This window comes from Rosa chinensis, chromosome 5, assembly GCF_002994745.2.
Source record: "Rosa chinensis cultivar Old Blush chromosome 5, RchiOBHm-V2, whole genome shotgun sequence".
In the NCBI taxonomy this organism is placed as follows: domain Eukaryota; kingdom Viridiplantae; phylum Streptophyta; class Magnoliopsida; order Rosales; family Rosaceae; genus Rosa; species Rosa chinensis.
In genome coordinates this window covers 20,649,823-20,665,065 of record NC_037092.1, presented here as the reverse complement: position 1 = coordinate 20,665,065, position 15,243 = coordinate 20,649,823, and the positions used below count along the sequence as shown (strand labels likewise).

The following is a 15,243-nucleotide window of genomic DNA, read 5'->3' as shown; positions in this document are numbered from 1 at the left end:
TGATTATTGACATAGAGATTATAGTTCTTTCTTTGTGAGGCATAATTAAAGTCAAACTCACGTACATATGAGAAATGACCGTCGCAGAAGATCATAGTAAGAAAACGTGATTAATAATTTTGAGGGGTGGTGTTGAGAAAAACAAAAGAAATAGATGATGGTAAAAGCAAGACGTATGTACAATTAAGTTTGGAGAATTTTCTAGTTCAAACTAGTAAGTGTTGCATGTTCCTATTTTGCTTAGCACATGTAGTATTACTAATTAAATTCATTAGTTCAAAATGTACAATGATCGAGATGGTGATCTATATACATGATTTAAAGCGGAGAAAAATTCAGTCACCGTCCCCAAATTATGCTGCCAAGGCCAATTTGATATCCGAACTCTCAAAAGTATCAATGTGATACCCAAAGACATATTTTGATATCAACGTGATACTTCCGTCAAAAATTCCTAACGGGGCCGTCTGTTTGCTGATGTGGCAAGTACGTGGGTCCTATGCAATATTTTTATCAGGGGTAAAATTGTCTTTCTCTACTAATTAATTAATTAAAAACAAAAAAACAAAAAAAACAAAACAGATCTCTCTCTCTCCCCCCCCCCCTTCGCAATCTGATCCTCTCTCCTTTCTCTCTCTCCACCATGGCCGCTTCCTCCTACCCAAAAACCCCAAATCTGGTCCTCACACATCATATCTCATCCTCATCTCATGATCACCATCTTCACCGCCCACGGCCTCTACGGCAACGTCGACGTCACCATCAAAACCCCCGACAAATTCGCCCTCAACGCCGGAGTCGAGCCCACCGCACAGCTCACCTCAGACTTCAAGCTCTGGCGCCGGTACGATGTCGGATTTGCAGACGATTACAAAGGGAGGCGACTTGGTGAATGTGTATGTGGGGAGGATTGATGAGATAAGGACGAAGCTCTCGTCTGGTTTGATTGGGGAGGATTCTAATTTGGCGATAACCGTGACGGCGACGACGAGCCAATTGACTGTGAGCGTGGTTCTGTGGTGGAGGTGAAGTCTGAGGTAGGTGGTGGAGGCCAAATCGTTAATGGGTTCGACCCAATTGATTGTGGGCTTGGTAGTGTGGTGAACGTGAAGTTTGAAGTTTCAGAAAATTTAAGGAGTTCTATTGAAGAAGAGTTGGGGAAGGTTAGTTTGGTTGGAGGGAATGAAGAAAGTTTGGTTCTTGATAGTGGGAATGAAGTGAGTGAGGATTTGGAGACCAAAATCGAAGGTGTGGAGGGTGTGAAGAGCAAAATGGAGAGTGGGATTGAGAGCGTAAGTTCGGATTTGGAGAGTGAGAGTGAGTGAGAGTTCATCAGTAGCAGCATCTTCTTCGAGTAGTAGCTCTAGTGATGAGGAGGAGGAGGATGAGAGAGAGAGAGTGATGAGGAGGATGAGGAGAAGGATGGAGAAGGGAATGTGAAGGCGGAGGCGGAGAAGGAGGGCAATGAGGAGGCTTGTGAACTTGAAGAATGTGAGATAAGTGGTGCAGAGCAGATAGGTAATGGAAGTGGTGATGAGGAGATTGACCGTGAAAGTTTTCAGGTGGGATTCCAATTTTGGGAGTGGAGATGGGAGATTGAAATTTTGGATTAGAAGTTGAATTGTTTGTTCTTGTTTTCGGACATTGTTTGTTCTTGTTTTCTCAATTTGAATTGGATTAGAAGTTGTCAAATTGCTGCATTTGCATGTAATGTGAGATTCTTGATGTTGGGGGCGGTAACTGTGGTCGGGGCTGAGCTCACGTTCGAGGCCGAAATCGGAATTCATTTTGGGGTGAGTGGTTGGTGGCTGGTGGCGGAGCTTGCTTCGGAGGTTGCGGCTGAGTTAGAACAGAAGAAGAAGAAGAAGTAGAAGAAGAAATGAAAAGAAAAATAAAAATAAAATAAAAATGAATTAACAAAAACAAAAGGGTAAGTTGGTCATTTAACTTTTTTTTTGTCTCCATGTGCTTGCCACGTCATCAAATAACGGAGCCGTTAGGAATTTTTGACGGAAGTATCACGTTGATATCAAAATATGTCTTTGGGTATCACATTGATACTTTTGAGAGTTCGGGTATTAATTTGGCCTTGGCAGCACAGTTTAGGGACAGTGACTGAATTTTTCTCTTTAAAGCGAAGCATAATGATTAGTTAAGAGGATGAGCAACGTTCCTTTGCATTCAAGCATAGCATATACTGTATAAACTTGTTATACTATTGATAATATTGTCATATGCATGCATGTCATTCAGTATATAGGACTAGAAATAATAAAACCAGTAACAATGACAAATACAGGAATTAAGCTCTGTAAATTGATCAAATTTGTTTATTAAGAAAATATTAATGCTTTTCGTCAACGCATTAGGTAACGTTGATAATTAAGTATGGACAAAGGTAAGGTTGTAAAATCAATAAAAAAATAACGGCCGTGACTACTTATCCAATTCCAGCTTAAAAATTGCTCACTTACTTCACTAAGAGTTTTTTACTCCCATTTACCCAATCTAACATCTATTGATAATATTGCCCTCATTTTAATTAATAAATTACACTCATATCTCTCTCTCTCTCTCTCTCTCTCTCTCTCTCTCTCTCTCTCTCTCTCTCTCTCTCTCTCTCTCTCTCTCTCTCTCTCTCCACCCCTCTTTGATCTCTTCTCTCTCTCCCCCCCCTCACTGATTTCTTCTCTCACCGGAGACTGAAATCGGCAACGTCTGCGAGCTTCGTCGCAGGATGTGTGTCGGACTGTCAGAGAAATTTGACAGGACTAAGTCGGTAAGGTTGGGTCTCACTGAATCAGCGATGAATCGGAGCTCCTCAAGCTTCGTATTGACGGTTCTGATACAGAAAACTCGGCGAGGCTGACGTTTGTCGGAATTGTGAGATTGGAGAGTTGACTGTCAACCTCGACTGCATCTCCGATTGTGAGCACCCCTGCCACGAGAAGAAAACCTTCGATGCTCCACTGCAACGCTAGGGTGGTCATCAGACCTCTGAAGCTCCATGCGCCAGCCGGAGTTCTGGTCCGGGCTTTGCTCTGGGTCAGGGCTCTGACGCCGTCGTTTAGGCTTCTCTTCTTCTTCTTTCTTTCTTCTTCTTCCTTTTCCCCCTCTTTCTGGTAAAATGAGTAAGAGGCCTCCAACGTCGTCCATGTTGTTGCGGTGGGTTTCTACAAAAAATTGGCCAATTTCCATACGGAATGTTGCTAGAAGTTATTGTTTTGTTTATTATGATTTGGTTGGGCAATAATAAGATCATTAGTGGGCAATAAAACGATTATTGGAAGATAATAATAAGATTATTGGGGGGGGGGGGCAATAAAATAGTTATTAGGCAGTAATAAGGTTATTATGGGGCAATAATAAGATTATTTACTTGGATAAACATACAAAACCTTTCAAAATTAAAAACATCTTCATTTTTCACTAATTATTAATCCCTAACAAACTTATTATTGGGGGGGGGGGGGGGGGCAATAATTTGGTTACTGGGTATTATTAGGGGGCAATAAATTCAGACGTTGGAATCCAGTCACCAGTCCGGTAGCCGGATTAGGGATTCCGGTGACCGGTCGCCTGATTCCAGTCACCAGTCGCCGGAGTTCGCGGCCCGCCACTGGTCACCAGAGTCCAGCAAGGTCTCCAATGACTTCTCTCTCTAAGTGACAAAGAAGGAAAGGGCAAAATTGTTCCAAAAATAAATAAAAAGGAATAAAAAATACTTAATTGGGTATTAGGGAAATGATCTCCTAGAGTGTTTGGATAAGTGTGACGTCCCGAACCCATATTTACCAGTTTACTAGTCTTTCGGAAGGTAAACGAGAGTTATTTTTATTTTCGGCTCCGTTTCGACCTTTTAGGGGGCCCTAAAAGTTGACTTTTTGTTTGGGTCAAAATTTGAGGAAACTTTCTTCATGGAAGTTGTAGAGGACGTTAAACCGAGTTTGTGGACATGTAGCACGCTAAAATCAGAGTTGTAACGAACGAGTTATGAGGGTTGAAACACAGTGGCAATTTTATAAATTTGGGAGATTATGTGGTAATTGTCAATGCCAGTGTCTGTCAGTGCACTGAACAGTTCAGTAGTGTTCACCTGGTCAGTTGCTGACCAAAGAATTTATACTCAATAACCCTTAGATGTAAATCTAAGGGTGGAAAACAAAACACCTAAACTTAATAATAATTCTCTCTGCCATTGGATTTACATCCAAAGGTGGTTGAGCATTATTTTCTTAGTCAATAACTGACCAGGTGAACATTTTTGGTGCACTGAATACTCGCTTTAAAAAGATAGAAAAATCAAAAATAAACATAATTAGTTTATGAAATTTAATTTGGGGGAAAAAAAAGGGTAAAAATCTTTGTTTTTATCTGTCGCCCAAGAAAAGCCTTGTTTTTATTTACCAGGCAGTACTCGCAAACATAACCATAAACAGTTTCTACTCCTTGTTGGTATCCAGTTCCACTGACCGTTCTCTCCAGCCGGGTGGGGTTTATCTAGGGTTTCGTTCTCTCCCTCTCCTCCGTCATCCATGGCGAAGAAGCCAATCCGCGGCCGGCGCTCGCCGCCTTCCGGCTCCGGCTCCGCCTCATCCTCACTCTCCCGCTCCCCTTCCGGTTCTTTCTCAGGCTCTTCCTCCCGCTCCTCTTCTCGTTCCCGGTCTCGCTCCAGGTCCTCCGCCTCCTCCTCTTCCCGCAGCGGCAGCTCTCGCAGCCCTAGCCCCCGTTCCTCCAAAAGAAGGTTCGATTTTTGAGTTTCACACACTCTAGGGTTTTGGAAGTGCTGTTTGGCATGTGTATCAGTGTCGAATCAAGTTTTATTTGTTTAATTTTGATTCTTTTCGGCGTAAATTGTCTGTTTATATAGCATGAAATTGTGAGTTTTGTTGAAGATCGAATCTTTTTGGTTAATTGTTAGGGTTTGGTCAATGTGTATTGTAATTGATTCAGTTTCTTTGGTTGCATTGGTCTTTTGTGCCTGGCAGTGAGAAATTCGACCTTAGCTGCTCACTATTGCATCAAAACTTATAGTTTTTATAGTTGGCAGGAATATATTCAAGCAGATTCGGAGTTGAATTACGCAAAACTATAATTATGACCTGATTTTGAAAAGATAACTTGAGCAACTTCGATATGAATTAAAATTGAAAACTTCAAACCTTTCTTTCTTTGTTTAGTTTTTATCCCCATTTTTTGTGCAACCGTGGGCATTGCCTGTTTTGATGCCAAGTAAATTGTTTTTTTTTTGTTTTCACAGTCCTGGCGCTCGACGAGGTCGATCTCCTCCACCATCTAAAAGGGCATCTCCACCTCCAAGGTAAAGATTGTTTTTGTGCTTGATTTCGATTCCTCCTAGCTTTGGTCTTCTTAATGGCTTTTGTATTATCCTGTTTTTGGGTGGGCACAGTAGGAAGAGAATACTCTGGAGGCTCAAAGTTGAAAATATTGATTCCTCAGGAAGTTTGTAAGGAAAGATAGTTGAAACTAGGTATAGAATGTTGATCAAGGCTAACATATATTAGCTTGTATAATTAGAAGAGGAGACTAATTACATCCCTCTATAACTGAAGGCAAGTTTTTACATGATTTTATATGATTCGTAACCTGTAGAATCTGCAGGCCTGTTCATTATACTATGCTATTCGAGTAATGAAAACCCATGTTTTGATTTACCAACTGTTGAAACTATGGGAGATTGATTATTGCACCTCTGATAAGCATGCTTTTGCTACAGGTGACATTTAATTTTAGGTTCCCTAGCATACATTTACTTTCAACTTTATATTGGGGGTGCAGTTTGTATTGAGTTCTGTCTGTTTTAAAGTATTATGACATTAAATTTATGCCTGGAGTACCTTCGCCATATTTGCCCCTCTAAATCCATACAAAGTGTATCTGCCATGCATCTACTAACTTATCACATTTCAGGAAATCTTCTCCGGCTCATGAGTCACTTGTTCTTCACATTGATAAGCTTTCAAGGAATGTGAATGAAGGCCATTTAAGAGAAATTTTTGGTATGTTTCTTATTCTGTATCTTTTAATTTTGGACTTCATTTTGGCTTCTTGACTTTGAGTGGTTTTAATATCATTTTGATGATTTTGACATGTCCAACCATAACTTTGTGTCAAGTATTGCATCAAACTAAAGATGATGCTGGATGGGTTGAATTTCGAACCTTGTCAGTTACTATTTTGACAAGTAATTAAATTTAAAATCTTAATAAGTGTGTCTCTATCAGAAAGATTCTTATAGTAGCGACTGGGTAACCAGAACGGGATGCTATTATTTTTTGCAAGTTTTATTCTTTTTCACATCTCTTTTATCTTTATCAAAAGTTTATCAAAGAACTGTTTCAATCAACTGTTAAGTATGCTTTGCCATTCAACCAGCTGCTGTGTTTCATGATGACTTAATGGTGTTCCTAGATCCAGGCATTCTGTTGGGCCTGATAGTTAGTTTTGCTTTCCTTTCTGTTCTAGGCCCTTTTAGGGACTCCTTGTAACCAAAAGAATAAAAGTATGCTTAGTCATTGGTCATAAAAGTGGCTTCTTGTCTGCAGCACTGACCCTAAATTAAGAATTTAATTTAGAGTAGTGTTCTTACATCAATAGTTTACATTGTCTAATATTAAGTCCCTCATCTTGTCTTGTATCATTTTGCAGGCAACTATGGTGAAGTTGTACATGTTGAGCTGGCAATGGATCGTAGTGTAAGTCATGCTAGATTGAGTCTTTATCCAAGGAACTTATATTGGTGGAAGTTTATAAAACTGGCTAAAACTGCAGGTTAATCTTCCAAAAGGATATGGATACGTGGAGTTCAAGATGAGAGCAGATGCTGAAAAAGCACTATTACACATGGATGGCGTAAGTTTTCAAAAAGTGTGAGAGTAGAAGAAGTTTCTATTATATGACTATAATATATTTTGAGTATGATATCTTTAAATTACCTTATTGCAGGGTCAAATTGATGGTAATGTAGTTCAAGCAAAATTTACATTATCTCAGCGTCAGAAGTCGCCACCTCCTAAGCCTGTTGTGACTGCTCCAAAGAGAGATACTGTGAAAACTGATGGTATCAATGCTGATAAGGATGGACCAAAGCGTTTGAGGGAAGGTATAATCTGGTTTGTTTATATATTCAGGACATTAATATACATGGATTTTGGCTAGCAATATATTAATCTATCTTTGATTTAATGATTCAAGCTTCTCCTCGTCGGAGACCACCTTCACCACGAAGGAGATCTCCAGTGGCTCGTAGAGGTGGATCTCCAAGAAGACCGCTAGATTCTCCACCACCTCGTCGTCGAGCAGGTTCTCCTTACCGACGTGGTGATACATCTCCAAGAAGGAGGCTTATTTCTCCATCCCGAGGACGTTCTGGGTCTCCGCCACCAAGGCGGCGATCCCCAGTTAGGTATCTATAATTACAGATGAATATCTGTTGTATATATGCTTTTCCAAAATCTAGTGGCATTTGATTAATTATCTTCTTATATAGGGCTTCTCCAAGAAGGATACGTGGCAGCCCCCCTGTTCGCAGACGTGGCTCTCCTCCCCCAAGGCGCCGGTAATTATTAGTGTCAGCAATTACTTAATTTTGTCAGACATTGTTCATTTAATTAACTTTTGTCTTTTGGCAAATCATAAACTTTTTTGGGGTTAAAAATGGCGCTTCATGTTGATTGTTCATGTAGACATTGTTGTTGAATGCATATTATGACAACACAAAAGCATGGATATTCATGTTTAATCAGCACGTGAGTGTTGCAAGGAAATGAAGTCGGGCTATTATGTTTCAGTTATGAAAGTCATCTATATATATTTGTGAAAAGCCCCATGATAACAATCTAACATTGAACTTGTATGCGTCCATGCCCACCAACTTTTAATAATGGTCAAGGTTCATGCCTATATTTATTGGTTAATAAGCAAGTGTTTTGATATTTACTGTTACAACACTGTATATCCCATATCAATTTATCGTACATAGTCAGGAATTGAGCAAGATGGTCGCATGTGTTTGTTAAGCTACTTTGAGTCTACTTCTAATTATCCAATGAATTTGATTTTTATTCAGTTCACCTCCTCCTCGACGGGCTCGTAGTCCTCCGAGAAGGTCTCCAATCAGTCGTAGGCGTAGCCGTTCTCCTCCTATTCGTAGGCCTGCTCGGTCACGTTCAAGATCAATTTCACCACGGAGGTAACATTTAAATATCATATCGTTTGAATTCAAACTTAGTGTCTGAAGAATTTCAGAATGGTTGATGCTCTTTTGAGTGATTGGGCTTGTCCCATCTTGGTCCTTTTTTTCCCTCACTGGGAGTTCTGTTTCTCATAATTCTACCAGTATCGTGTTTGATTGATTGGGTATGAATTGACATTTTGTTCATTACTATCAATGATTATGGAAATATATGATGTGTACATAAGTGGACAGTAATATGGTTTAAGTCAATATCTATGTTTGTAGAAGCAAAGTTGTGGTTGATATCCTCTTTTGATGGTGCCCAACTTTGTGATAATCTATCTTGGGTCTTTGGTATTGGAATTTCTCCCTCTTTTTCTTTGGGAGGAGGGGAGTATCGACCTTGTTAAAATGCCCACCAACCTTCCCTGTTTGGATTGAACATGTATTATTAAATATCTTGAAGTACTGAAATTAAGCTATTTTTTTCTTCGCTTCAACAGAGGTCGAGGTCCAGCGATGAGACGTGGGAGGTCATCATCATCTTCCTCTGGATCACCTGGTCCACGCAAGGTTTGTCCTTTTGTGTATCTTTGTCATTTTGATTGAGGACTTAGATTGTGGGTTGCCTTACATGGCTTGATTCTTCCATCCTAACAGGTAGTCCGGAGGATACCATCTCGTAGTCCAAGAAGGTATCTTTGTTTATTTTGCTTTTGTTGGTATTTTCTTAAATTTCTGTTGACCTATTTTAGGATACATGCTGTTAATGTGGTTGTGTTGGTGCATATGTTGCCAGTGTACTTCTTTGGTTCTGGTTTATGCATCTTGCTACCATCTGTTTCTGCTTGGCATACTTTGAGCTTTTCTTGCTTGGTATTCATACTGGTCTAATAGTGATTCAAAATAGCCAATTGGATGCTAATGAATTTATCTGGACATTTTTTTTTTTTGTTGATAATTTCCTTGTGAGCATGCTTAATCATATAAAACACCGAATTTTGGGAGCAAGGGCTGAAGAGGTGATTTTCTGTGGGATGAAAGTCCACTTTTGGGCCTATCTTTGGGCTTTGGTCTTTTTTGTGTTTGGAGATTACCCCTTCCATGCAATCGCTGTAATGTTTTAGTCTTCTTCTACCTAACTTTTAAGTTTCTTTTTCATGTTCAGTTGTGTAGTTTCCTCAAGGGACTGGCAATCTTTTTGTACTGATGTCTTTATTCCTGAAATTCCTATTAATTTTTTTTTTGTTTCAACATAATGAAAACTTGGGCTTTCGGTGGATGGGCACAAAATCTTAAGAGCTTAGAAAGATATTCATGGCCACAAAACCTTGGTGGGTTTGCTTTTTTAACAGCTTGTTCTGATGTTTTATGAAGGCCTGCAAGGGGAAGAAGCAGTAGCAGCAACAGCAGCAGAAGCAGTTCACCTCTTCCTCCTCGGAAGCCATAGGTAGTACTTGCATCCCTATAAGAAGGCAAAGTTTTTCTTGTTCAGGCTCAAAATAACACGTTTAAATGTCTTAAGAGCTTTTCTAATGGTTTATTTTAATCATACAAAAATATTTTACATCAGTTCAATATCATTCATATGAAATCCACAGCTGCATTAGATTTGGTATTTTTTTCTGATGTGGGTTGCTTTTTGTAGGCCTTTATGAGGAAGAAGCAGTAGCAGATCACCCCCTCGTAACCCATAGGTAATACCTGCATCTCTCTTCTCCCCCCTGTTTTCCCCTCTTGCTCTCCCACCCTCTCTTCCCTGGTACCAACTACCCGTGAAAATGTACTACTGACATTGTCAAGAGTGACTGATATTCTGAGTCGCTAATACTGTTTTGTTGTTTATGAGTTAATGGGTTGAGTTGAAGTGTAATTTGCTAAATTTTTTTCTGTTTTACTTGTATGGACTGGGGATTAAGGTGTTGCCTGATGGAATATTGGTGAAGCTATTGTAACACCTTATATGTATTATTTTAAATTCATGGTAGAACTTAAAAATTCCCATCTATTAGTGTTCTTTTAGATTACACCAAAGTGAGGTAAAATTGCCCAATGTGGGACTGGTGACTCGAAAAAGAAGAAGAAAAGGGCAGTCTACCTGTAGTTTCGTTAAAAAGAAATAAACTGATATAATCTCACAATTATTATTATTATTATTATTATTAATGTTGTCTGCGACGTTGGTTGGTATAAAAAGAAAGATGGTGATAATATTATTTTATGCACCAATAATCTCATATCTATAAGAATCTTTTTGTTCCAATGAGATCTGAAAGTAGTTACTGAGACTTATAAATCAGTTAATCATAGAGGTTCATAAATCAGTTAATCATAGTTTGACCTAAACTCACCAATGAGTGCAAACGATTTGCGTGGCAATTCCCAACTTTGAAGTTGTAGACCGCAACTGTGTTCAATCCACATATACAAGCACCAATGCGATGTGGACGTGCTATAGTTCTTCTCATTTCTCTGTGAGCTATAAGTTGCTTGAAGCCTTGAAGATACTTTCTCGTGCTTCTCCAATAGCATCAAATTGTGGATTAAAATTTTTACGGTTGAAATCATTTCACTTCCCCCCCATCTACCTTCTTACTCGAACGTTTCCCTACCTCAACTCTAAATCTCCTCACATTTAACACCTGGATGTTACCTGGCTCCTGGTACGTATGATTTTGATGGAACGTTCTTTCATGAGGATTTTGCCGATCCCAATACCATTTTTTTTTTGTCTAAATTCTACTACGCATACCCTGCTCATCTGAGAATGCTGTCACACAGTAAAAGTCCTATTTCTACTGGACTTTGATTCTCGTATAAATTGGCAAAGCTTATAAGAGTAAAATAATAGATATAAAAGAGGAGTGAAATTTACACTTCATGTTTCATTTCTTGATAACTTAAATTATTTTTATTAACTTAAATTTTATTTTTTTTTATGAGAATTTTGACTATAAGAAAGTAAAGAGAGAATGTAGATTTTACAAATTTAGGAGTGGATTTCACTCCCCATACAAAATAAATTTGTGAACAAAAAACAAAAATACAGAACAATTGTGGACTTGGTGGAGAGTGGAAGACCGAGAGTTATCTGCCCGACCCAAACCCAAACCCAAACCCGCCCAAATCCATATATGGATACTGCCCGCTCGTATCATCTATCTCTTACATTTGCTATCATCTTCAAAAAATCTGAACAACAACAATGGCGGTACTCGTTACTCTGTCTCTCCCGGCAGCTGGCGCCGGAAACCGATTCTACGATGACCTCCAGAAACTGGGTCGTCTTCAACCTCAAACTAGCCCCGCCACGATTTCTTCTCATAAATGGTTGCCCTGCAAATGCTTTTGGCAACTGCCCAGAAGCAAAAGGACGACGATGGAATTGCTCAGATTGCGGTGTTTGGCTCAGGGGAAAGAAGCTGAAGATAGTTTCATTCCGGTATCGTATTTCGTTTCTTTTTTCTTTTTCTTGGGTTATTCATTTCATTTGAGCTGGGGGTTTTGGTTTTTGAATTGTGTAGAGTTGCTGTTAATAAGAAAGTGGAATTATGAAACAAGTTTCGCTTTTGGGTTTTGGGTTTTGAATAAAGAAATTGTGTTGAGAGAGTGAAAGATTGAAACTTTATCTTGTAGATGTTGTAGAAGATAAAGTAAAAAAAGCTAGATTGATCAACTAACTGAACCTGTTGGAGAGTTATGGTTTCGAATTTTAGTCTCACTGAAAGTGAGTCTTTGGTTTGCTCCAGTGTTGAGGCAACTTTTTAATTTTTTAATATTTTTTAAATCTTGTAATTTGCGCTTTGTCATTCTGAACCTTGGGTACTATTTGGCTATATGCTGAATGTTGCAGAATGTGAGTGAAGATACAGACGATATGTTTGATGACTTGTTTGATAAATATGGAAAGGTGGTATATAGTAGAAAGGACAAGAAGCCTCCTAGTGCAGAGCTTGATGACGATGCTGAGAGCTTATCATGTAAGCTCATATCAGAATCAGTATGAAGTTGATTCCTTGCTGTGTGATACATGTCGATATTGTTTTTGATATCCTCTCAATTTTAGCCTTAATATTGCATGTGTATAAATAGGTCTGTCTAGTCTTATTCTATTACAATGTTTCCAAGTTTTGGGGGTTCTCAAGTCTGGAGAGAAGGGATTGTGTTAGGCTTGTGACTGCATGCTGGGGAGGGGGGAGATAAGCCTATAACTTGAATCATCTGTCCTGGTATACAAAATAGGCTTGTACCTTGAGATCTACCTCTATTCCTCCTTTCTTGTCAACCACTTAAGTGAATTTGACTGCAGGAAGTTCTTATTGAAGATTGCATTTGCAGTAATACGCACAATCTCTTGACTAAGTCAATCTGCGATGTTAGATATGTGCAAGTAGTTAATAAAAATGAAGAATGCTTCATACTTGCATTTGTTATAGATTGGAATCTAGATGTCAGATTATGTCTGTCTATCATGGTTCTTTTTCAATGTCCAGTTATTGAGCTTTGAGCATGTCTGTTCTTCAAATTAAAATTAAATTAGAACCAAAATATACAGATGTATGAACCTGAAATTTTAAAATGCTTGATATATTTTGTGTATGAAATCAGTTAATCATTTCCTTCAATCTCTTTAGTTGCTGTAGAATTGGCCAAAGTTGCAAATGAGGTAAAGGCCGGAGATATAAAGGTGCTTTTTGTTAAGCCTCTTGTATACTGGACTCGGTTTTTTATTATTGCCACAGCTTTTTCTCGTCCACAAATTGATGCAATTAGGTATGGGCTTCAAATCATCTTTATGATTTCTTTTATGTTTGATTTCCAAGCTGAATTATGAGTTGGACTTGGCAGCATATTTGATCCACTTTTTACACTGCAATTTAGGTCCAAGATGAGAGATCTGGCAGAGAAAAAGTATGGAAAAATTCCAAACGGAGACGCTAAACCCAATTCATGGACCCTGTTGGACTTTGGTAAGTGTGGTATTCCTTGCCTTGTGAATTTGCCTTCAAACAAACTTTTTGCTAAGTTTGTGCATGTGTTCTAGCTTCTAACCTTGATACATTTATATTAATGGGATATATGACCTGAACTTCTGGTTCTTTTTGTTTTGTTTTATATCCGTTGTCTAAAACTGTTGTCCATGGTGCTAACATGAATCAGCTTATAATATTTATATAATATGGGGGTAAGTTAACTAATTCCATATGAAAATAGGCAAGCTGGCTGTAGCCTTCTTAGGCAGTTTCTATTAGACTTGCTCACATGAACCCCTGTATACGATAAAAAAACTACCAGACATTCCTAGCCAGTCAAAGCTCAGATTCTTCACTTTACAAATTTAAGGGAACTGTAGGGAATTTTTCTGAAACTTTCCTTCCAAAAGTCTAGTTTCATACTTTCATTTGAATAATATCGACGACCAAAGATTTTGCAAACATGATGCCTATTGTTTATGGTAGTAAACAGGGATTCTACCTGTGCACTACTCTGGTGCAAAAGTTTTGTTAAAAGTAAAGTTGTGAATACCAGTAGTTTAACTATGTATCTAAACTGGCTATGTTATTGTAAATCAAAGTTCTGTCTTGTTAAAAAGCATAGTCAAGATTTGTAGTGCCCACAACACAACAGTCAATATATGACTTCAATGTTCTGTTTTGTAAATTTTCCCTTCCTTTTTCTCTTGCATCTTATAAATTCATAAATAGTTTCCATCGTGATCCTGTATTTAATAGTCCATTCAAAATGCAACTGCATAGGCTCATAGGCTATGTTGTTCAAGCTGTTATGTAACACCTTAAATTGGAAGAAATTATATCTCTTTCTGACCCACATCTGCACAAACCTACAAGCATATTGCTTTTCTATGTTTCAATTTCTGAGTAATGATTCACCTGGTATAATTTAGACACCAGAATCACTGTTTTCTGGTGAGATGTAGTATGCATCCTCATGGGACCAATCATTGGGCTCTGGCAAATGGCAATTTAGGTGTATTGACCAAAACATGATACTGTGGTTGGAGCTTCTTTTTAGAAATTGTTGATCCTGCATGCTAAACTTTTACTCCTGTTTCCTAATTCCAGGTGATGTTGTTATCCATATATTTCTTCCGCCACAGCGAGCTTTCTACAACTTGGAAGAATTCTATGGTAACGCTACACCCGTTGAACTACCTTTCGAAAACCAGCCACCAATGCGAGGCTAAGAAAGACTATTTTCTCAACAAATGGAATTGAGTGCCGATGCATTCATTGGATGGCTTATGCAGCTACCTCAACCTCTGCCGGTTTTGGAGCTTGATCTACTGACTTCCTTGCAGACTGACAGTGTTACTGAAACGAATTTCTGGGCCCAGCATGGTTGTTTGGGATGACACCATCAGCGTAGTAGGCATGGTGCAACTGTGCAAGCATTATTGCAACTCTACATTTTAGTTGGTGTTTTAAGACTTCACTAGTCATCAGGTCATCAACAAGTTTAGAGGCTTGTATATGTAATATCCATGAGCTGTTATGCTAAGAATCTTGAAATACTATTTAGTGTAGCTTACTATTTTTGTTTATATCTTGTGGAATATAAGTTGCATATTCATCTGGTCTTGTAAGTGTTGGTACCCACTACCCCAACAAAGGACACAGCCATCACATGAACATATGATATGCGCTCCAGTATGTAGCCTAATAAACAACATGCACTCCAAGTGCCCGATCATTACTGGGTTATGCAAAATGAGCTAGCATTATATCCTTTATATGGGTTGGAGCTGGATGTATATGTTGTTGAGTAAATATGTATCTAGAATTTGGGTTAGTGGAGGAAGCACATCAAGGGTTGACGAAATGCCTGAGAGTGATGTAATGGTTAACGGGCTTGCTTAGAGATGAGGGTATTTGAAGAGCCTTTTGGTGGTCTTCAGTGTGATGGAATAATGGATGAGCTAGTTCCTAGTGGGTTTATGATGGATGGAGTAATGTCTGTTTTCGAAATGATGAGAGGTTTCGACAATGGGGAATGAGTCGAGTATCATTTCACATGCAAGAGTGGTG

The 15,243-nt window shown here is 38.8% G+C and overlaps 2 protein-coding genes across 2 annotated transcripts; both read left to right on the top strand.

Moving 5' to 3' along the window:
* Positions 1–4,423: 4,423 nt before the first annotated feature.
* Positions 4,424–10,213, top strand: LOC112167464 (serine/arginine-rich splicing factor SR45). Its single transcript, XM_024304495.2, has 13 exons — positions 4,424–4,744; positions 5,261–5,320; positions 5,932–6,020; positions 6,670–6,716; positions 6,793–6,873; positions 6,967–7,123; positions 7,216–7,426; positions 7,511–7,579; positions 8,090–8,212; positions 8,701–8,770; positions 8,858–8,892; positions 9,575–9,647; positions 9,846–10,213. The coding sequence occupies exons 1-12, from the start codon at positions 4,536–4,538 to the stop codon at positions 9,645–9,647; spliced, it is 1,224 nt and encodes a 407-aa protein (XP_024160263.1). The 5' UTR covers positions 4,424–4,535; the 3' UTR covers positions 9,846–10,213.
* Positions 10,214–11,346: 1,133 nt separating this feature from the next.
* Positions 11,347–14,801, top strand: LOC112167449 (protein Iojap, chloroplastic). The gene is made up of 5 exons (XM_024304476.2): positions 11,347–11,639; positions 12,051–12,177; positions 12,832–12,970; positions 13,079–13,167; positions 14,281–14,801. The coding sequence occupies exons 1-5, from the start codon at positions 11,403–11,405 to the stop codon at positions 14,400–14,402; spliced, it is 714 nt and encodes a 237-aa protein (XP_024160244.1). The 5' UTR covers positions 11,347–11,402; the 3' UTR covers positions 14,403–14,801.
* The last annotated feature ends 442 nt before the right edge of the window (positions 14,802–15,243 follow it).